This window comes from Astyanax mexicanus, chromosome 13 (assembly GCF_023375975.1).
Source record: "Astyanax mexicanus isolate ESR-SI-001 chromosome 13, AstMex3_surface, whole genome shotgun sequence".
NCBI classification, from domain to species: domain Eukaryota; kingdom Metazoa; phylum Chordata; class Actinopteri; order Characiformes; family Acestrorhamphidae; genus Astyanax; species Astyanax mexicanus.
This window is the reverse complement of record NC_064420.1, coordinates 40547153-40570685: the sequence shown is the minus strand read 5'-3', so window position 1 is coordinate 40570685 and position 23533 is coordinate 40547153. Positions and strand designations below refer to the sequence as shown.

General features: G+C 36.6%; 1 protein-coding gene across 1 annotated transcript in view; it reads right to left on the bottom strand.

Moving 5' to 3' along the window:
* ctnnbip1 (catenin, beta interacting protein 1) overlaps positions 1-23533 on the bottom strand; it is a 48226-nt gene that overhangs the window by 20435 nt on the left and 4258 nt on the right. The window contains exons 2-3 of the mRNA XM_022676961.2: positions 6822-6939; positions 6558-6648 (exon numbers count right to left, since the gene is read on the bottom strand). Of these exons, the coding sequence (XP_022532682.1) occupies positions 6558-6648; positions 6822-6917 (187 nt within the window). The 5' untranslated portion in view covers positions 6918-6939. The remainder of the gene's footprint in view (positions 1-6557; positions 6649-6821; positions 6940-23533) is intronic.

Below are 23533 nucleotides of genomic sequence, written 5' to 3'. Positions count from 1 at the left end.
TGCAGAACTTTCCACATTAACTAAGAGGAAGCCTGTGTTTTATGTTTGTTTATTCATGTTTTTACTCAGTGTACCAAACCCATGCCAAACATTATCTACATAGTTTTGATTATCTTGCGTTTAATCTGCTTTCTTGTATTTTTTGTTGTTGTTGTTGGAAAGGCTTAAAGATGTACAGGTCATTCTGTATTTTAAAATAGCTATATGTATATTTAAATATGTATACACAGTAAGACACCTGGTTTACCTAATCACTGTTAAAAAAAAAAAAAAAACTGAATTAGCTTTCACAGCCAATTCTGATACAAATCTGAATCACTTTTTCTGCCACTGAATTTTTCTGATAAATATTTTCTAAGATAATGGCAATTCATTTTAAACACACATAAAGACTGGTTCACATATTTCGTACCAAAGGATGATTCTTCAAAGAATTTGATGAAATTCTCTGCTGAAAGGTTTCTAAATGAATCAAAAGAGAAAATTTTATAGCTTTCCTCTTCTAAGTTTGTGTGTTATAAGGCATAAAATGCATCAAAATTCTCGTATTAACTATAAAATACATCTTAAAATTGACCCTCCACTTTATCCCCGTTTTACCAGACCAAAGCCTGTGGGAAGAGTTCCAGCAGCCCCCAGAACTTCATACATTTTTACACAGTTCAAAAGACCTCCTCCACCCACCAGCCAGCCTCCCATCTGAACCCTCTACCCAGTTTAATCCCAATGACTTCAAGGCGCTAGAATCAATTAAAAATGCAGTTAAAAAATACATAATTCACATATATGCTAATCAGCCAATTAAATGTGCTCCAATGCAAATCTGTTAACCCATATATTTGTAAACAGTCCAAACTGGCATTGGGAGGAATTGTTTTTCAGAAGCAGTTGTACGGCTTGGCCGGTAAACATTTCTCTAATTTCACACTAGTCAACATCTGAAAAGTCAAATTTGACAAATACAGAAAATAACAAAGGCGCAGAATGTCGAAACCCTAATTTCCCCTTCTCTCGCGCACACAATAAAAATCTCTTTCACAACTGTTTGTTCACATGAGAGAACAATAGCCGAGCAGAGCCTGAAAGAGGCCGTCTCTGGAGCCCCGGCCCGTTCTGTTCCGCACACAAACGACTCACTGTGCAGCCGCAAATGAACTTCCAGTCTTTATCCCGCTCTCATTAAAGCACTGAGACACTGCTTTCATTTCCCCTGCAAAGCAGCAGGACACTGATATCTCTTAATACATGTAACTTTGCTTTAATTGCTGATGTTCTTTACTGAAAGGGTCCCTGTGTTACATTTAAAATAAGCCAAAAGGGTATTAAGGGGTGAAAGCTTCTTCTGCCCTAAAATAACAGCACACACATACAAAACACACACTAACACAGTGCAGACCACTTAAATAATTCCTCTACCTGCTGTTATTATTCTACTCCACAGAGGAGTTCTGCTGATGTGTGAGCACTGCAAATAGACAGAAAATCAGTTTTGGGCAGCAGGATGAGAAATCATACGCTCTATAGAAATCATGCTGCTTTAAATGGTTCTTTGATTAATGCCATTGGATATACAAGCATGTCTGTGTGAGGCTGCAATCCAATTGCATTCTGCACACATTTATACTAAACATGTAATGATTACAGCTGTATGATAAATTGTACTTTATTGTTATAATGATACGAGTTTTAATAGTAAACTGTGAATAACAGCACATTCAAATTGCATTACCCGTTTACAGAAACAAAGGAATACAGGAGCTCTTTAAGCTGCAGATTGTGATCATGTAACACAATAAGACTGGAGACAGAGCGAGGCAGAGGTCCACAGCGAATGCCAAACCAAACTACTGTCTAAAATTTAGCATTAGAAACAGGGAAAATATTGAAATTGATGGTGCATAACGGTACGTGTGTTCTTTACGAACCACCACGGTACGGGGTCATGGTTCGGTTTGTGTAAACGTGTGCAGAATACACGGTAGTCTCCTTCTCTCTCTCTCTCTCTCTCTCTCTCTCTCTCTCTCTCTCTCTCTCTCTCTCTCTCTCTCTCTCTCTCTCTCTCTCTCTCTCTCTCTCTCTCTCTCTCTCTCTCTCTCTCTCTCTCTCTCTCTCTCTCTCTCTCTTGCTCTCCCCCTCTCTCTTGCTCTCTCTCTTGCTCTCTAGTAATACGCTTAGGAAAAATGTTTGTAGTTTATGCAGTTATGCTGCTGTTGTTTTTGTTTTTAATTAAGTTCCACAATCAGGCTCACTCTTTATTTGTTCCAACAAGTTCCAAAAGATGGAGCCTCTCATGACGACAGTAGGAGAAAACCCTGGTTTCAATCATTTAATAAAAGTGCTCGAGCCTCGTTACAACATTCCACCCCAAAAAACAAGACATGGTTATAATAAAGTTCTATTGTTATCATGAATTTAATAAAGGTGGGGCTATACAGAATCGGAACTCTAACCGTACCAAAACGCTGGGTTTTACCGAGGTGTGAACTGAACTCTAGATGGCATGTATCAATGCAAAACGATTCTTTTAAATTATAATTACATTTATTGAGACATAGGTGCCCTAAACTCACTATAGGACTGCTTCATTACTCCACCTGGTGGCCCTAATTAAATGAATAGAGTAAACCTGAGGTGATGAATATTGTGTAAAAACTGTGTGAAACTGAAACACCAAAAAAAAAAAAAAAAAAAAAAAAATCTATTAAACAGATGCTGCAAAGTATCTTAGAGATGTGACTTAACTAGACTGGAGGCAGAGCGAGGTAACGCAAGGTAGGGGTCCACAGTGAATGCCATACTAAACTACTGTGCCTTTTATCTATACTAGCTTCATACTTCATGTTTAAAAAACTTGTTTGTATTAATAATTAGAATGCAATAGGGATGCAACCATTAAGAGTGCAAACCAACAAAATCTTAATACAACAAACCCAAATTTAAATGTATTAAATTCCAATTCTAACTAAACAAAGATCTCTACAGGCAGATCAGGAACACAAGGAATCCAAGTCTTGAGTGAAAGCTCCCTCACCAATCACATCTCACTCACCTCAGCAGCCCTCCGCCATTTTAAGCACAGATGTTATTTAAAGCTCCACATGGGCAGGGATTGTGGCAGCTTCTTTTAATGGCTTAGTGACTAATGCAGGACATGCAGCGCCACAATCAGGTAGACATAAACACTGCACCTCCTGACCCTGTACTACACTAGCCTCTCTCATTCAGGAACATGTATAATCAGAAAGCTATTAGATTGTAGGTAGTAATGAATGATTGGGTCACTGCTTTAAGTTCTTCAGTTAAAAGCAAAGCCAAGTGGAATACACTCATCATTTTTACACACCACTTACTAAACAACCATCTACAAAAAGATATTACCTCTAGTAAACATAACACACGTATGTGTCCTGAGTACTGCTAATCTGTGCTAATGTAATGTCATGCAAATCTGACATGGCTAATTTGGACGTGTTTCTGTTTCACAAAAAGACACTAAAGGGAACCTTTCAAAGTATTTTATATGTTAACATCATTTCCATAAAAGAAGCTTTTTCACCCTGAACTAAATTTGTATCCATACATTTTGGAAACATAATTTTGTTTTAACATTTCCGGTACCAATACGATACTTTGAATATATTATTGATACAGATACAGGCACCAACTTGTTTTAGGCCTTTCAGTACTACCAAGACATTTCAGTCGGTGCTTTTTTGGTATCGTATTCAGATAGCCAGCCCTAAACATACATAGGGGTGGGCGATATGGCTCTAAAATAATATCACGATATTTCAGGGTATTTTTGCGATAACGATATTCTTGGCGATATAGGAAAACTAAAATAATTCATTCATTTCAGGAATATAGTATAATAGTATAACAGAATAATCATAATGTGGCAAAATAAATAATACAGCATAAAATAATATAATGCAGCAAATAATATTGCAGAATATTTAGTGCATGCATATAAACTGCAAACTAAAACAATTATACAATAAATACACCTAAAGCTTCACAGTAAATAATAGTCTACTTTTAAGACAGAACAGCCCTATTATCACGATATGGATTTTTAATATCACAATATTTCTGTGTCACAATATATTGTATATGATATAATATTGCCCACCCCTAATATACACACACAAAATTATTATTTATTACATAAATTGTTCCCAGATTGCTGGTATAGCTATTACATTCACCATTACAGTACTATAGTAATATCACTATACTTATACTAAATATAAGCCAATTTTATCGTAAGTGAATCTGCTGTCAAAATATTGCCCCATACATTGTACAGTGATTTTTTTTAAATTATTTTCTGCACTGCATGGAATAATTAAACTCTTTGAAATGTAGGGTTTGACCATGGACAATATCCACACTATAAGCAGAAAAGGCCTTTATATTTGCTTTAATTTAATGGTGATCAATAGAAATGATCTAAAATGAGTAGGCTTAAACCCTGCTTTTTATATGGATTTACAGTTAAGAAGCGTTTTTCTTAAAAAAATAATAAAAATAATATATATCATTCATCTATATGTATTCATTGGGGTGTGAATAACAGGGAATCTCGATATTCAATGTCACAAAACAATTCTCTATGATACTTTGCAGCATCTGTGTTACTGAAGAGGATAAAGTACTCCTAAATAAACAACAACCTAAATACCAGGAATTATGGATTTATTGGTGTCAGTTTCAGAAAGTTAAACCAATATTCTTGACCACAGGTTTAACTTGTTCCATTTATTAGCACCTTCATGTGGATTAATGGAGTAGAAAATAGCGCCTTAGGGAGTTAGCGTGCCTAGGTTTTAATAAAAAATATTGATATTTAATGCCTCGTATTGTTAAGCAATATGAAAGCAAGTACAATACAATACATCGCAATATCAATATTTTCTCCCAACACAATTACATATACTATCACTAATGATAAATACATATCAAAGCTCTTAATTTACTATGGTAAGCATGCTTAGACTGATTTAAATAAACTAAATGTAGGCTAATATCCTAATAAATGCTTACACACACTTCCAGTGAAAGCCAGCATATTGTCTGTAGCACTGCTCTATTGCAGAAACTGATGTGAAAATGCGCATTTATATCCACCTTACTCATGCAAGTGCATTATTTATGAAGATCTTTCTAAAAAGAGCAGTGTTGACATCCTTGCTTATGAGCAGCTAGGCGGGTATACATATTTCATGAGCTTTAAAGCGTGTGCTAGCAGCTACTCCACGGGCCCTGTGTTCTGGGCATAAAACACCATTTATCTCCAAAGCACAATGAAATTAAAAAGAGCATTTCAAGCAACATAAACCTGCTCCCTTTAGTAATGAAAGTGTGAAAACAGATGGGCATATTTAGCACACACTCACACACAGTTTTATATAGAGGAAGAGCATCACAGAGGTATAAGTAGAGAACAGAGAGGCAGAGAGAATGTGTAATAGACAGTAACAGGAGACAGCAGGTCTGCACAGCCTCCTCCTGAAGCTGATTTAGCATGAGGCCTGCTAGAAAGCAGCAGCAGCAGCAGTAATGGCTGCACTGGACTGCATGTTCAGACTGTGCCCTTGACTGACAACAAGCAGTAGCAGCACTACATTCCTACTGCTTTGGTGCCCCCTGGTGTTTAGTAGGTATTGTAGCAGCCACGCAGGAAAAAGAGAATAATTTTCATTTAGACTGTAATGCGAATTATGTGAATTAATCTAAAGTAAGTTGCTACTAGATCTGTATAAATAGCAAAAGGTTTTCAATTATATATACGCGGGAATTTTTTTTTTTGTTTTCTTTGTTTTTTTTTTTACAAAATAACATTTCATACCATTACTACAATGTCTTTCAACTTATTTCTCACACTCAAAATATCAGAAAATATTTGGACCCAAAATGATTCACCAAAAAAAAGTGTTTTTACCATTTTAAGGATGAATTATTTAATTTAAGTATATTATTTTGTAATGTTTAATAAGGAATATTATATATACTTAAAAACAACTAGATGATAAAGGGTAAGTAAAAAGACAAAATAATGGCGTTTTAACGGCTAAATCAAATTTTCATCAGTTGACACAAAACATGGGGTCAAAAAGTTAAAATTATTTACTAAAAGCTTTTTGTGTTAAATAAAGCTTTTAATATTGTTGTTTTGCAACTGTTTTTAATTTGAAAAACATTTTTTTAAATTTATTTAATGTATGTAACTTTGAAAAAAAGTGTCAAATGTTTTAAATGTGTTTAAATGTGTTATATATATATATATCTATTTGTGTTATATATCTCTATTTTTGTTATATTTAAGGCCATACAACCAATATTTGAAGAGTTATTCTAATGCAAAAGTACCTGAACAGCCCACTAAATACCCCCTAAAACACAAAATACCCCCATAATCCCTTCTTCGTCTTCTTAACCCTTCATTAAATGTTGCGCAGATCACACCCTATGCCTGTGTGAGTGAATGGGAAAAGCAGGTGTGTGTGTGTGTGTGTGTGTGTGTGTGTGTGTGTGTGTAGAAGCTTTTCTCTTACCCTGGTCTATGTTGTGCTGTGGGAGCTGGCTCATCTGACTGTGCACCACGCCTGCATAGTTCCGTAGGAACGCTTCCTCATTCGGCGTCAGCTGCAAGGGTGGGGACAGAAATAATAAAAATAAATACATAACCCAGCCAAATCAACCAGCCACAGTCAGGCATGCAGACATGCTGAGTGTTCAGAGGACGCAAAGCTCTTTCTGACTCTCACGTCTTATTAAGAAAGGGTGGTAAAGCTGAAAACTGCAGGGGAGATACTTACGTTTGATCCCATCTTCTTTAACATGAGGAGCACCCGCACCTTCTGCTGAATGTACATCTCCTCAGGAGACTTCCCAGGGGCCTCCTCACGGTTCATCCCCCCTGCTCCTGAAGCGCCGCTGACACACACAAAGCACATAACAATCCAGACTTAGAGAAATTAATATATAAGAAAATGGACAAAACAGAATACTGTGATTAACAAACACTACAACTTTGATTTTGCAAAATTAAAGCAAAATAAATCACTTAAATTGATTTATAGCTAATCTTGATATATGTCTGTCCTAATAATACAAAAAAATACCAAATACCAAAAAATACAGCCCGACCCGGCCCGAGCCTGTGCACGACCTGACCTTAAAAAAAAACTCTCTTTGTGAACCCGAGACCAGTTTAAACCCAACATGTTTTTAGTAAATAGAGCATTAAAACTTGAGCTTTTTAAAAACATTCTCAGGCTGTTCGAATGAGCGAAATCTGTTCAGAATGATGTTAATTAACATTGCAACACAGAAGATGCATAGACCTATTATTTAAGAAAAAAATGTTTATTAAGAACCGATCTCCCCGTTTACTGTAATATAGTTAACGAAGTTTTAAAATATAGAACACTTTCTGAACAAACAATTTCAAAAAACAAAAGTGCAAAAAACAAAAATAGCAATAAGGCTTGCACTGTTTTTTTTGCTGTGGAAAGCTAGGAGCATGCTAAATCAACACACTCTACGAATCAGACACGTGTTGTTACTATCAACAACTAACTTGAAGTAGCTCCATACCTCTGACTTTCCTTCGCATTGGGCCAAAATGAGTGCACCTGATGTCATTTTTTCTTTACTTCAGAAGCCCCTGTTTTATTGGCCTAGCTACACTCAGCGCTGCAAGTCAAATGCGTAATGCGAACAAACGGAGAAGCTGATGTGTTTCAGAGCTGCATGGTAACATTTAACTTTTTTTTTAAACCATTTGATTTGTTACTTTACTGCATTGTGATTATCACACCATAACATTATATAAAATAAAAATAGCAAATATCCAACCCGTTCAGGCAGAGAATCTAAGCTTTATGGGAAGGATACATCAGTTGCACCCAAAAAACACAGCCATTTATGACATATCGATACATGCCTTGGCTTTCAAATGCAGAAAAGACTTATTCACCTTGACCCAATTTAACCTCTGAGTCCCAGCCTTTTGCCTGGTGTGCATTGTTTAATTTCTCCCAGCTCCCAGGATTAGCAGGATCTAACATGTACAAAAACTAAAATTTGTCTTTGCACAGGAAGTACTTTTGTCAAAAAAAAATTGTCCTCATATGGGGCCATTTGGGATCAGAAGGAGACAATTACCTTAAAAATAAAATTTTTGCTTTTTCAGTAAGTAAATAAACTCATTTCAAACATAATTAAGTATCATGGTGCAGATAAGCAGAAATGTAATGTCCCCATATTAGGATACAGGGTCTCAAGAGATTAAAGAACAACTGCCAGATACACGCTGTCAAATTGACAAAAATGGAGATGCACTTTTTTTTTGCACGATTTCTTCAATAGAAGCACCAACACAAAATATATAAAATAAACGTATTTAGAATATAACTGTAAAATAAGAGTTCAGGCCACAGCATGAAGAAGACAATCCTCCTGAAGTTTATTGACTATTTTAGCTATAAACCTCTAAATTGAATAAAGAATACTGTATCATGTATTTAATCTAATGTATTCAGTCTCGTCACACTGCTTATAAATGATGATACGAGCAGCCTGAAATAAATGCACGGTGCACGCAGGACCTTTTCACAGGGCTGGATGCTGCAGTACAAACTCTTCTAATCATCTGAAGCCCTTGATCAGTGCATCTCCCCTGACGGAGGCACATGTGTGGCTGCGCACACGCGCACACACACTGACACACACACACACCGTGAAGAACGGGCAGGCTGCAATCATGATGGAAGTCGTGGTGCACTTCAAGTCACGGTGCAGGTTGGCAGAGCAATATAAATCGGCCTCATCCATATTTAATGCCAGGGTTCTCTGAGCTCTTTGCCTCGGCTGCTCTTGGCTGCTCTCTATCGCTCTCCCTCACTCACTAATGACCTATTTCTAGAGCTGGGCTCCCCATGCAGCACTTTTAAGGACAGATGCAGAGAGCGAGTGCACGGAAGGATGCAAATTACAGAAAAAAAAAAGCTTTGGTTCGTTTTGTGACGGGTGATACGTCCCACAGCCAATGTCCTTGTCAGCTTTTATTTACAGCAGACAGTGGATCATTTCCCCATACTGCACTGAAACATATTTTTATCCAGTTAATAAAATAATGGCTTGCCAAACAAAGAGGCAGCCTGCAGGAACGCTCCTGACAATATCCAACGATCTGCCTGTGTGAAGACAGGCGTGTAAAACTGCGAGGTTACTGGGGAATAGAAGATGGTGGAGCGATGGGGAGGAAGCTGTGCAGCATCGAATTGCTTTATTTTGGTTTTTAGAGAAATCTGTCTGAGTGAAACCCTTCAGAGCCCCCATCCTGTGATGTCTCACACACTCTTATCTGTACAAAGGCCCTCTAATGCACATTGACAGCACGTTTGATGTGGGGTTATGTTTAATTGAAAAGCTGGCACATCCCCCACACAACTGCACGACACAGAACACAAAGGCGCTGAGACACAGTTCGTCCGGATGCTGAATGACACTTCGTCATACCGTCCTAATCACAGAGTTTAGTCTGGATGTTTTAATGGCTTTCGCTTTCTCTCCCCCCCCTCCCCCCGCCTGCCTTGAGGCGTAACATGTAGCCGTCCATCAAATCGGAACTCGTTTGGGCTTGGGTTTGCACTTGAGACATAAATATGTGATCAAAAACGAGACGCTGCCAAATTTAAAATCCCCCCAATCCCCTGAAAAATAGCATCGAGAAGTCACCAAAGGGCACGACGTCAAAAGAACTTCAGCGCATTCACTCTCTCATCTCTGGCATTTCATAGGCAGGAGTGGGGGATGATGAGTAGTACTAGGAGCATAGAGAGAGAGAGAGAGAGAGAGAGACTGAGAGAGAGAGAGAGAGAGAGAGAGAGAGAGAGAGAGAGAGATGAAAGACAGAGACGGATCAGCACGTCAGTCGTGCAGCGCTGTGACACTGGGCACACCTTCAGGGGGAGGCATCTCTTCAGTGAGATTCTCTCTCTCTCTCTCTCTCTCTTTCTCCTGCTCATTTGATCATGGCTGGGCTCGGCACCGCAGTCGAGTCTCAGGCTCTGAGAGTGATGCAGCACTGTGTGCTGAAAACACAATGAGAGCTCAGTGCTGTTTCACACCCATAAACAACCTCATACCACCGCCGTTCCCTCACCTTCAGCTGCTGCGCTCTTCTGAAAGCACAACATGCGGCCGCCTGATATTCTCCACAAATCAGGATATGAAGGAAACTACATTATACAACAGTTATAAAGGAACATATATACTCAAAAATAAAAAAAAATCAAGTTCTTAAGTCTTTAAGTAATGGCTACACAATATTGGAGAATTGTAATATTGATAATATTGATGATATTTAGTTGTTCTACATTGTACTGCAATATTAGAAACATGCAGGGATTTTCAACAGATTTCTCCCAAAAAGTCAATGATCCAACCTTTTATGCTATTATACCTTTTAACTATAACTCTGTGTATCAAGTAATGGAATAAAAATAAATATTATTGGACAGTACGTGTGGGCAATATGGCCCTAAAATGATATATCACATTATTTCAGGGTATTTTTGCAATCATGATATTCTTGGCAATATAGAACATATTACAGCAACAACATAAATGTTAAAGTTGTATTTAGTATAATCCATCTATTTTGTTAACAGTAACACACCAAGACCCTGATTTTGTGTTAACTAATAATAGTGTCACATTTAATTGTGTCAAAAAATTTGCAATATTACTGCATATGATATCAAATGGCACACCTCTATTAGATATAATCAAAATCTATATAATATAATAAGATATAATAAGAACCGTTCAAATGCTTTGTATATCCTTTTGCATCAGGCAAGCTATAGTATCGTAAAACTGCATTTCCCTAAAACTAAACAAAAAGAAAACTTCTGGTTTGCTTGTGTGTACATTTCCATTGAAAAATCACTGTTAAACTTATATTGAACAGATAACGATGTGCATTTAAAAGCAAATTGGCTGTAACATTTGGCACAACCTTACCAGTCTAGTCCTGCTAAAAAGATTTGTTTATTTTTAGGTCATTTCCAGCTTTAATATATTCATATCTTTACCATAGTTTTGGGTCCGGTGGAGTTATTTAAAGGGTCTGTATATATGATTCCTTCTGCCACAAGATGTTGCATTAGAGCATCTCGGAACAGAACAAAAGCTTCCTATTCAGACACGCCTCCAGCCTCACACTCGTATTCTCATTACAGCGTTGCCAAACCCAGAAAAGTCAGCGTCACCTGAGCGTTTGATCCTGCGCTGCTATTTTGAATAAACAGTACTGTCTGGGTAGTCACTCTATTAACCCTTAAGGAGAGCAAACAAAACACTGGGAGGGCCACCATTTCTAAAGGGCGGGAATAACATGCACTACATCCATTACTGAACAACAGAGGTAGGGGTGGGCGAATGAAATAATACATTCATTTCAGGAATATAGTATAATAGTATAACAGAATAATCATAATATGGCAAAATAAATAATATAGCATAAAATATTATGATGCAGCAAATAATATTGCAGAATATTTAGTGCATTCATATAAACTGCAAACTAAAACCACTATACAATAAATTCACCTAAAGCTTCACAGTAAATAATACTAAAAGTCATAATATTACTTTTAATAAATAGTATTAAAAGTAATAATAATACTTTTAAGACAGAACAGCCCTATTATCACGATATGGATTTTTAATATCATGATATTTCTGTGTCACGATATATTGTATACAATACAATATTGCCCACCCCTAAACAGAGGTGTGCCATATTGTATCGTACGCAATAACATCTCAGGGTAATAATTTTTTTTTTGCAGTTTTTAGCAAATAGAAATCTTCACACTGTTCTCATTTCCCATTATATATTTACTAGAGACTAGAGTATCGTTTATTTTAATTTAATCCTGGATAAATTGAGATATTTGGAGTTTATTATTATAAGTATCATGATATTCTAGATCATTGACTTCTGTTACAAATCTGATAAAGTTTTGTATTTTTTATGATTTTATTGTTTTTAATTCAGTGTTGTGTCATATCGCCCAGAGTATCGTCATTTCAAAAATACCATGAAATATCATGATATTATTTTAGGGCCATACCGCCCACCCCTAGTGAACAATCAGTGATACTACTTCTTAAAAGCATGCAAACACTTCAGCGCAGACCAGACCTAATCCCTCCTCATCCTCAGCTCTAGTCCTTCTTGCTTTATTGTTGGCAGCTGAACCCGAAGCCTACAGGACATGAGCGGGACTTTTCTTGTCTGTTAAATCTCAGCTTACTCTGTTTAATAGCACATGCCAAAACCACTTAACCCCTTAACCAAAAAAAAACACCTGCTATTCAGTTACTGACGTCTTTGGATATAATATTTAGTAACCAACAAGAATATGAATATTTTACTGCTATTAAATGAATACACAAGTTGTGAGAGTAAAAAACTTTAAGAAACATGCTAAACCAAAAATACCATAGAAAAGTGCTTGTTATGAGCCATACTGTAAGCGTTTAGAAGTTGGAATGAAGCAGTTTTACACTAAGAAGGCTTTTTCCTCCTCCTGAAAAGTTGCCATCTTAAAAGATTTTGCGTGACAGTGACAAAAAAATATATATAAAAAAAAGCTCACTCTGGCAAAAAAAGCATGCACATAAAAGTCAACTGGGCTCAGAGTTCACAGATCTGGTGAAAAAAAATAATAATTATGCATTATTAGCATGTAAACTCCAATCTAATCACTGCAGATTCACAGATTTGTTCGATTTCAATCAGTGTTTCTTTAATCCAGTAATCAGTTTTTAACATCACATAATCGTGACAGCTCTGATGCTCACAGTGCTTTAACAGATCAACTCATGAGGAGCTTAGCTAAAGAACTGCAAAAGAAGCTACATCAGGGATAAAGCTGAGATCTGTGTTTGACCCGTCTGGCCTATCCCAAACCTGCTGTGTTCTGTTAATTAAAGACAAACAATTAGCCTGGCAAAGTTAATTCAGACACAAGCACAAGCACAGCCACGGTCCCCAGACTGGCCGTACAATTATGCTGCCGTTAGTGAGTTTGTCAGGAGAAAGCTAATTTCAGGAGACACACAATCATTTAAACAGAGGTACTACTGCCCACTTAGCCCAGAGCTGTCCTTATTCACTGCGCTGTGGTGTGGGGGAATTCAGAGGATTACAGTCACTGCAATCTGATAGTGCCTCGCATGTGGCGGGGTCACTGAGTTCACGGACCACCGGTCCACTGCTGCAAAAGTCCACTGGTACGCACACTTCAGCAAATGGCAAAAAGCATGCAGTGCCTTCAACACGTGATTATTCAAACTGATCCTTAACTGACTGACAGGATACAGGACTTTCTATCTATATATAGTATCTATCTGCAGGTCTATCTACCAATTTATCTAAATACAGTATCTATTTAAATAGAGGATCTATCCATCTATAGATCTGTATTTATTGATCTACCTTCAATACAGTATCTATACTTCTATTGTTCTGTTTATCTGTACATTGTATTAACCTATATACAGTATCGTTTGATCTATATAAAGTTTCTGTATTTATCTATCTATCTATCTATCGGCAATTCATCTATTTATATTTATCTATCTATATGCAGCATCTATCTATATACAGTATCTAATAATATCTATATACAGCATCTATCTATATACAGTATCTAATGATATCTGTATACAGCATCTATCTATATATAGTATCTAATAATATCTATATACAGCATCTATCTATATACAGTATCTATCTATATATAGTATCTAATGATATCTATATGCGGCATCTATCTATACAGTATCTAATGATATCTATATACAGCATCTATCTATATACAGTATCTATCTATATATAGTATCTAATGATATCTATATACAGTATCTATCTATATACAGTATTTATCTATATATAGTATCTAATGATATCTATATGCGGCATCTATCTATACAGTATCTAATGATATCTATATACAGTATCTAATGATATCTATATACAGCATCTATCTATATAGTATCTAATGATTTCTATATACAGCATCTATCTATATACAGTATCTATCTATATATAGTATCTAATGATATCTATATGCGGCATCTATCTATATACAGTATCTATCTATATACAGCATCTATCTATATACAGCATCTATCTATATACAGCATCTATCTATATCTATATGCGGCATCTATCTATACAGTATCTAATGATATCTATATACAGTATCTAATGATATCTATATACAGTATCTAATGATATCTATATACAGCATCTATCTATATACAGTTTCTATCTATATAGTATCTAATGATATCTATATACAGTATCTATCTATATAGTATCTAATGATTTCTATATACAGCATCTATCTATATACAGTATCTATCTATATAGTATCTAATGATATCTATATACAGTATCTATCTATATAGTATCTAATGATTTCTATATACAGCATCTATCTATATACAGTTTCTATCTATATATAGTATCTAATGATATCTATATACAGCATCTATCTATATACAGCATCTATCTATATATAGTATCTAATGATATCTATATGCGGCATCTATCTATATACAGCATCTATCTATATACAGTATCTATCTATATATAGTATCTAATGATATCTATATGCGGCATCTATCTATATACAGCATCTATCTATATACAGTATCTAATTGTATCTATATACAGTATCTATCTATATACAGTATATATTTTTTCCTTTTTGTCTGTCAACCTGTCTACAGTCTCTGTCTATATTTATCTACCTACCTATTATTCTATTATTCTATTTATTTATTTATTTTTATAAAGAACTGTACACCAAACAGTCTAAATAAGCAAACAAACATCATGGTAAACTTTCTGTATCACTTGTTCAGGCCCGGCTCCAAAGCTTATAGTCCACACACTCAGTAAGAAAACATTATGGGAAAAAAATAAACTACCGCATATCCTGAAAAGCTAATCATGTCCTCAGAGTGAATCTGTCAGCAGCTTTCCCATCCTTGCCAACATTTCCACCCCTCCTGCTCTCTTGGAACAGCTGGGAGAGGAAGGAATGGGCTGAGTTAGGGGAACAGGGTGATTACTGGAGTTCAACTGGCCAGTCAGTCACTTATATGACTAACACAATTTTAAGGTCAGGTCAGATTCTCATTTCTTTAAACGATCATTAAAACATAGATTAAATGAATATAGGACAGATTTTAGCTCATTGTCAGTACTTTCTATTAGTGCTGAGAAGTTAACTGACTCATCAATGAACCACTAATCGATGTTATCTTGTCTCTGTGGGTTATGTAGTTTTTTTTTTGTTTTTTTTTACATTTGCTGTTAGTAATTAACTTAAGTCACACAACCCTGATACATCCAGTCTGCAACATAGAAGCAAGATGGTGGAGGACTCAAACAAACAAACAAAGACGTAAAACAAAGATTTATTTGAATATAAAATCATCTAATCAATAAAAAAGAGGTAAACAAGAAATGAGTAGCAAATTAAACCAAACTGCCAAAATAAGAAAAAAAAGAAACACTGGCCAATTGTCAAGCGCTTGCTCAAAACTAACACTTTAGTGGTGCACTCCTACTAAATACTTGGAGTGGTTTTTAAAACAGCATGAAGAAATACATGTCCAGATTGGAAAGAATCCCCCTGATATAAAACACATTCTGTTTCAATAACAATATTAGACAACCATGACAAATTCAGAAAATCTACTTATCTTTTTGTTAGTATCCAACAGATGTCTAAAGCTTATCTCCATTCATGGGTATTATGAATATGTATCAGGTCATCTGGAGCAGCGCTGGGATCACACAGCATACTGAATTTCAGTTTTTGCAGTATTGATAAATAAAGAGGTTTATATCAATTAGTTCATTCTTTTCTAGATGTTTAAATTCCTAGGCTGGTAGAAAACCAGATTAAGTAAGATTCCCTTTAGGAGTTCAAAACTAAATAAAATAAAAGTTCCAATCAAAATTTAATACCATCTAATACTGTAACGTCTTCTAAAATCATGATGAAACAGAATGTACTAACGCATCAGTTTGGAAGTTTGCAGAACTGAGCACAGAACAGCTGCAAAAAGAAAGTAAAGTTTATTTTTCCTTAAAAATAAAAGCTAATAAAATAAAATCAGCACAGATCTGACCTGGTTTGAGACGCTGAATGAAGTACAGTTGAGGACAATGCAAAAGGAAGCAGCAGCTGGTAAAAGCTTCAGTCCAGCAGCGTCACGTTTGCTGATGGATTTTACAGTTAACCTCCCTCTCTGTATTTACAGGACGAAAAACAATGGCTGCTGCTGTATTTGGCAACAATAGTGACAGAGCGGATGGTGCAAGTCTGATTGATAAGTGGGTCATGACTTGTTTGCAGTATGTGAAGAATGGCCCATTAAACGATTTTTAAATCCGTTTTAATTGGGCAAACATTACATGAACCCCTGCATGACATCTAATTATTTACTTCTTAGAAATGACAAAAATAAGTTATTTTTTGGACATTTTATTGTCTTAGAAATAATTGTGACAAACAATATTAGTCAAGACCAATTAATGCCAATGAGATAGATATAGATAAAATAAAAATAAATATTTTGTCATTTAGAGCATTTATTTGCCGAAAAAGAGAAATGGCTGAAATAAGAAAAAAAAGAAGCAGAGCTTTCAGACCTCAAATAATGCAAAGAAAACAAGTTCATATTCATAAAGTTTTAGGAGTTCAGAAATCAATATTTGGTGGAATAATCCTGTTTTTAATCACAGTTTTCATGCATCTTAGAATGTTCTCCTCCACCAGTCTTACACACTGCTTTTGGATAACTTTATGCCTGCACTCCTGGTGCAAAAATTCAAGCAGTTCAGCTTGGTTTGATGGCTTGTGATTATCCATCTTCCTCTTGATTATATTCCAGAGGTTTTCAATTTGGTAAAATCAAAGAAGCTCATCATTTTTTCCAGAACTGTATATTGGCAGGTATTTTTTTTTCTTCCTCTATTGTTTAATAGAGTCTGCTTCACCTTCCTTTTATCGGTCTAGAAAAGTGCTTTCATACAGCAAATGATCCGGGCCAAGACCAACTCTTTATGTCTAACCCAATTTTGACCCTTTGGTTCTGAAAACTCAAATAAAATTCAAGGTATGTGTGAAAAGGAGTCATCAATGTACCCTTAAAGAACAATTAATTTTTAATTAATATTAGTTTGCAAGGTCTTTTTCCTTTTGCCTGCCAGAGTCTACTCTGCGTGTATGGAGTTGTCATTGTTAATATATTGGTTACTGCATGATTGGTTAAAGCACAGGTAAAGTTTATGGTAAAATAATGTGTATCAAGTAGTAGAGGTGTGCCAAAAAATCGATTCACATAAGAATCTTGATTCTCATTTACTACGATTCAGAATCGATTTAAAATGTCCCAAAATCGATTCTGAGGGGCGGGTTTTGGACTGATTTTGGGCTGGGTATTTTTGTTGGACCTGGCAACCCGCTTGTCCCTTCAAACCGAGGTCTTCCAGACCCACACAGAGCGTAGTAGGTGTTTGAGAATCACCGGTAAGATGGCAGAACAAGCACTATATTACCTTAGATTAACGTGTAGTTTTAATGTTTTATGGCAGAATGCTTCATAACAAGCATAAAAAAGATCGCTAGTAGTTAGTTTCAGTAACTGTTAGCTAGCTAACAAGCTAACTTTCCAGTTCCACCTTAAATAACGCTACAGGTGGCAGCAGGCTGCAGCATTTAAGGCGGAACGGAAAAATAAAATAAGCTAATCAGAGCTAATTTCAGCTCCTCATCACAGAGGAATTAAGGAATGGACAATATGAATTAATTTCTCCACCTCCTGCCCCCTTTCTGAAGAAATACAACGACCTTAAATTAACTAGTTAATCAGCAGCTGCTCCTGAACTTTAGCGCTCCACTGCTATCATCACATCAGCCCAGCAGCGTCACCTACACACCACCGCTAGTAGCCTGGTAATAAAGCAGTGTTATTTATTATTTATTTATTGTTCATTAACGTCATTGTGATATCCCAGTGATTCCTCTGTCACTGAGGACCCACATTCCTGCACATTTTATTGTTTTTGTAACACATTACTTGCTCCAGGACCAGTGTATATTATGGAGGGTTTTTTTTCAAAAAGATTCATAAGCCAGAAGCAGAAATTTTTATAATTCAAATCGTTTTGAATCAAAAATCGATTTTGAATCGAATCGTGGCCCCCAAAATCGGAATCGAATCGAATCGTGAGATAGTAATCGATTCCCACCCCTATCAAGTAGGGGTGGGCGATATGGCTCTAATATAATATCACGATATTTCAGGGTATTTTTGCGATAACGATATACTTGGCGATAAAGGAAAACTAAAATAATTCATTCATTTCAGGAATATAGAATAAGAGTATAACAGTATAATCATAATGTGGCAAAATAAATAATATAGCATAAAATAATATAATGCAGCAAATAATATTGCAGAATATTTAGTGCATGCATATAAACTGCACACTAAAACAATTATACAATAAATTCACCTTAAAGCTTCACAGTAAATAACAGACTACTTTTAAGACAGAACAGCCCTATTATCACAATATGGATTTTTAATATCATGATATTTCTGTGTCACGATATATCGTATACGATATAATATTGCCCACCCCTAGTATCAAGAAAATGTCTTTAAATATTGTGATATGATATTGTACCATATCAATCAGCTCTACTTACTACTGAGTCTTTGCCAGATGTATAACAAATAATGCATGCTGTGTCTACAAGCTATGAACAGATGAATAGTTCTACATACTCTTGTGAGTTTTGGGTTTTGAGGCACGCTGCACATGTCTGGAATTAAAAATCACTGGGAGTAACTCCTAAACACGACGGCCTGTCTTGCACAGGAGCGCTCGTCCTGAATTACAATACAAAAGCTGCTGCAGTGAGAAGGTTCCCCTGGGATCTCGGTGCTGATGCTGAGAGAGCTCCAGCTCCTCTACATAATAAAGCTGTGATGTGTACGACTGGGTTCGGAGACAGAAATAGCACAACTAAATCTAAATACAAATCAAATGTGCTTTTCCTCACATAATAAAGAGGGAACTAGCCAGAGACACTCATACTGAAGTGTCTACACTCATTTACGTTCTACAAGATAAGAACACTACACAAAATAAAAGAGAAATGATGCACATAGCAAATAAACAAAGTCAATCTCAGTTAAAGGTCTACAATAGGGAAAGACTACACACCCCAGCATAACTATAGAAAAAAATGATGTGTCTTATATTTTAGCTTTCAACCAACTGTATACAAACAATAAATTGGAAGGTGTCTCCTGAGAAAATAGCTTTCACATTTTTGTCATAAAATGTTTTGTGTTTAACATTTATTTAGCTAACTGTCCTTAAAAGTCCCTACACAGGCTGGTCATAGCTATAAACACTCTTTTTAACTAGTGTTAAATTAACAGGTTGAAAAAAAACAAAAGGTCTATTTAAACTCATAAAAATCAATTAATCAATCAATGGATTTTACAATAGTGCGGCCAGTGTCGTCCAATTGTAGCAGAGCAGCCAGCGTTGCTTGGTCCTTTTCCAAAATACAAAAAAATACATCAGCACATCTGTTTGAAATGTCGGCCGATATATTAAAAACGATATCATCATGAATCTCTAATCGAAGGTGCATAGGTTCAAGGTGTATAATTGAATAAAGAAAGTTCGGTATATGGAAGTGATACATCTTACGCCTCAATCACTTGTTTTTTCACTTTAAAGATAATCCAGCATAACTATCATAGAGTTGTAAAACAGCCCAGTTCCTATACCCTAAACTATTATGTAAAAGTTTTTTCTCACTTTTTTTCACACCCCCAAAATTTACAAAACCCAACCCACAAAGTATTGGTCTGCTTTCCCTAGACTCTATTAACAATAGGATAATTAATTTGCCTTGAGTCATGCTACATTAAAACACAAGTGTAAACATAGCGAAAAATGGCTTTAAAGCAGATAAGTCCAATCAAACCATTTCAAGACACATTTCGAACACATTATAACAGTGCAAACCTCTCTCCATCTCTCAAAGACACATTCAACAACCCCAAAAATGATCTCTGTACATCACCAGAAACACTAGTAACAACTGTCATGCAATTTGTGTATGTATATATATATATATATATATATATATATATATATATATATATATATATATATATATATATATATAAAACAACTTCTATAGACCTATCTGTGTCTTTGGGGCTGATACCAATTGCCTAACATTTTCCAGAATCATTAGTCAAATCAACGATACCAATCAAGGATGGGCCTGGACACCAGAGTTTACAGGTACACATTTGTTACAGTATCAGGTCACACCACTCCTCTAACCACGACAGTTACCAATCTTGGCATAAAATTAGACCAACAACTAAACTTTGAATCCCATATCAAACACCTCTGTAAGATTTCTTTTTATCATCTTAGAAACATTGCCAAACTCCGCCCTACCCTTACTGTGTCAGACGCCAAAAAGCTGGTTCACGCATTTGTTTCTTCAAGACTGGATTACTGCAATGCACTTTTTATTGGGCTCCCAAACAAGAGCCTTCAGAGACTACAGTACATTCAGAACAGTGCTGCTCGAATCCTGAAGAGAGTACGGAAACATGAACATATTACACCTGTTCTTCAATCACTTCACTGGCTTCCTGTCTCTGTCAGAATCGAATACAAGGTCTCCCTCCTTGTCTCCCGCCTACCAGTGCATACATGGCAATGCTCCTCCATACCTGAAAGAACTTCTCACACCGCAAACCTCATCACGATCCCTTCGCTCTGCAAATTCAAACCGTCTCCTCCTCCCCAGAACTAAGCTCAGTACCATGGGTGATAGGGCTTTTTGCTCTGCCGCACCTCGCTTGTGGAATGCGCTACCTGACGAGTTGAGAGCTCCTCAGTCAATAGATAGTTTTAAAAAAGGACTAAAAACATTTCTTTTTAGAAGAACTTACCATTCTTAATTAATTGGTGGTTTTATAGTGTTTTTTTTACTTTTCTTTTTACTATGTAGCACTTTGAGATGTGTCCAAATGTAAAGTGCACTACAAATAAAAATGTATTATTATTATTATTATTATTATTTGCAGGTAATCTTGGTACGCATCTTCATGCAGACCTTCTGTATTAAGTCTGTAATGATATGGTTCAAATTAAATGCCAGAATGACAAGATTTTAATCTTTATAATATTTAAATGCTGCTTTTAACATTTCTTTATAGCTGTAAGCATCTCAATTATGGAAATAAGATGTGATCTGACAAGCTCTTTAATACAGCTACATCATGGAACAATCACTTATTTAAGTTAAAATCAAGCATTATTTACCCCCTTTAAAATATTGTCTCTGTCCAATAAAAAAAAAACAAGACTCTCCAATTTTGTTGATTTTTAGTTTACTACATAATTTTAACACACAAACTGTCCCTAACACTGTACTAAATTTTTTTCTTGGCTGGTCTGAATGGATCAACAGAAACTCAAATTTCAAATTGACTTGAAATAAACTATTTTTGCATTGACATTCATTGGAAGTTTAGAAGGATTTTTCTCTCTCCTGTAGTTGTTTTTATTGGACAGCAACGATATGTTATATTGACAAATCAATCTCACTTGGTCAGGCCTTAGAAAATGAGATAGCACAGAAGCAAAAGGAATGCTAATTAATAGTGCTGTGGTGATTTGTAGCATTTTATATTTGAATGCGCCGTGATAAACAAGGTTATTTCCGTTCCTTAACCACAAAAACCTTTCCTCCATCTTTTTCGTCAGAGCCAAATGCTCCAAGCTGCTTTCCAGTTGGTTATTGTGAGGATCGGATCACACGCTGTCACAGCCTCTGTCTCGCATCAGAAGCATAGCAGTACAATCCAGTACAATCCAATCCAGCCAAACCGGGCATTAGTGCCACTGTCAGGCTTGTAAGACATGTTTTTTGAGTTTAGCACCAGTTCTCCTGAATCAAATTTACTTTATTAATAAATAAAAATGATCGTGATAAATATATAATAAATAATGTGCTAATGAACACATCAATACCTCTGGGCACAGGCTGGAAAGATGCCACAATGACTGGCTACTGGCCACAAACCCACACCTACATTAACCTACATTCAGCTCGCAATAAGCTACAGGTGCTGGTCAACGAATTAGAATAATTTGAAATAGTGCAATCATGAAATTCTTTGAATGCATTTTTTGTGCAGAAAGCAAATCAGGTGTTCACCGCACCTGTCCTACTCGTTAGACTAATCACTGAACTCGTTACCTGGAAAAAATTTGCTCAGCTGAGCTTTCCAAAAGGCCCATTTAGGCCATTTAACTGTGACACTGTTGTTTTATCGAATTAGAATAATGGAGAAACCGTTTCATTGAATTAGAATAATTTTTATTATAATTACAATCATCACTTTCTCAGTATTTTGTGGCTGCCCCCTTGGCTTGTATGACTGCCTGAAGTCTCCGCGGCATCGATTTGACCAGCTTGTCGCAAGTTTCCGCACTTACAGCTTCCCAGGCAGTGGCGATGTTCTGCTTCAGTTGGTCCAGCGTAGTAGGCTTTCTGTCGCGAATTTTCCGCTTGACGATGGCCCAAAGGTTTTCAATGACATTGAGGTCAGGCGAGTTGGCCGGCCATGCCAAAACTTCAAGCTGTTTTTTAGTGAACCAATCTTTGGTTGACTTTGCCGCATGAGCCGGTGCAAGATCCTGTTGAAATATGAAGTCTTCTTCGCCGAACTGTTCCTCAACAGTCGGAATCAGGAACGTTTCCAGAACATCTTGATATACGGCAGCATTGACAGTCTTCTTGAGGAAGCAGAGTTTCCCTACACCTCGAGCGGACATGCATCCCCAGACCATAACGCTCTGGGGAAACTTGACGGATCTTTTCACGCACTCGTGGTTGTAGGTTTCGCCACCACGACGCCAGACACGAGGACCTTGGTCACCGAAGGAGATGCAGAAGCGTGATTCGTCACTGAAGACCACTGTCTGCCAGTCTTCAGCAGTCCACTCGCCGTGTTCTTTGGCCCACTTCAGCCGTTTCTCCATTTGTTTCTTGTTCAGCATCGGTTTTACTGCTGGAACGCGAGATTTGAAGCCGAGTTCGCGCAGACGACGGTAAGTGGTTGATCTGGAGATGTCAGCGCCGGTCTGCTTGTTCCACAAGTCGGTGAGCTCGGAAGTGGACTTGAACCGGTTGCTGACTGCGATCTTTCTCAGCTGCTTGTTGTCGCGAGCAGAAGTTTTTCGGACGCCGGAACAGTTGGTGCGCTTGCTGCAGTTTTTCTTGAGAGCTTTGCAGACTGAAGACTGGCTGATGCCGAGCTGCTCAGCAATTTTAGTTTGGGTCAAGCCTTGTTGGCGAAGGGC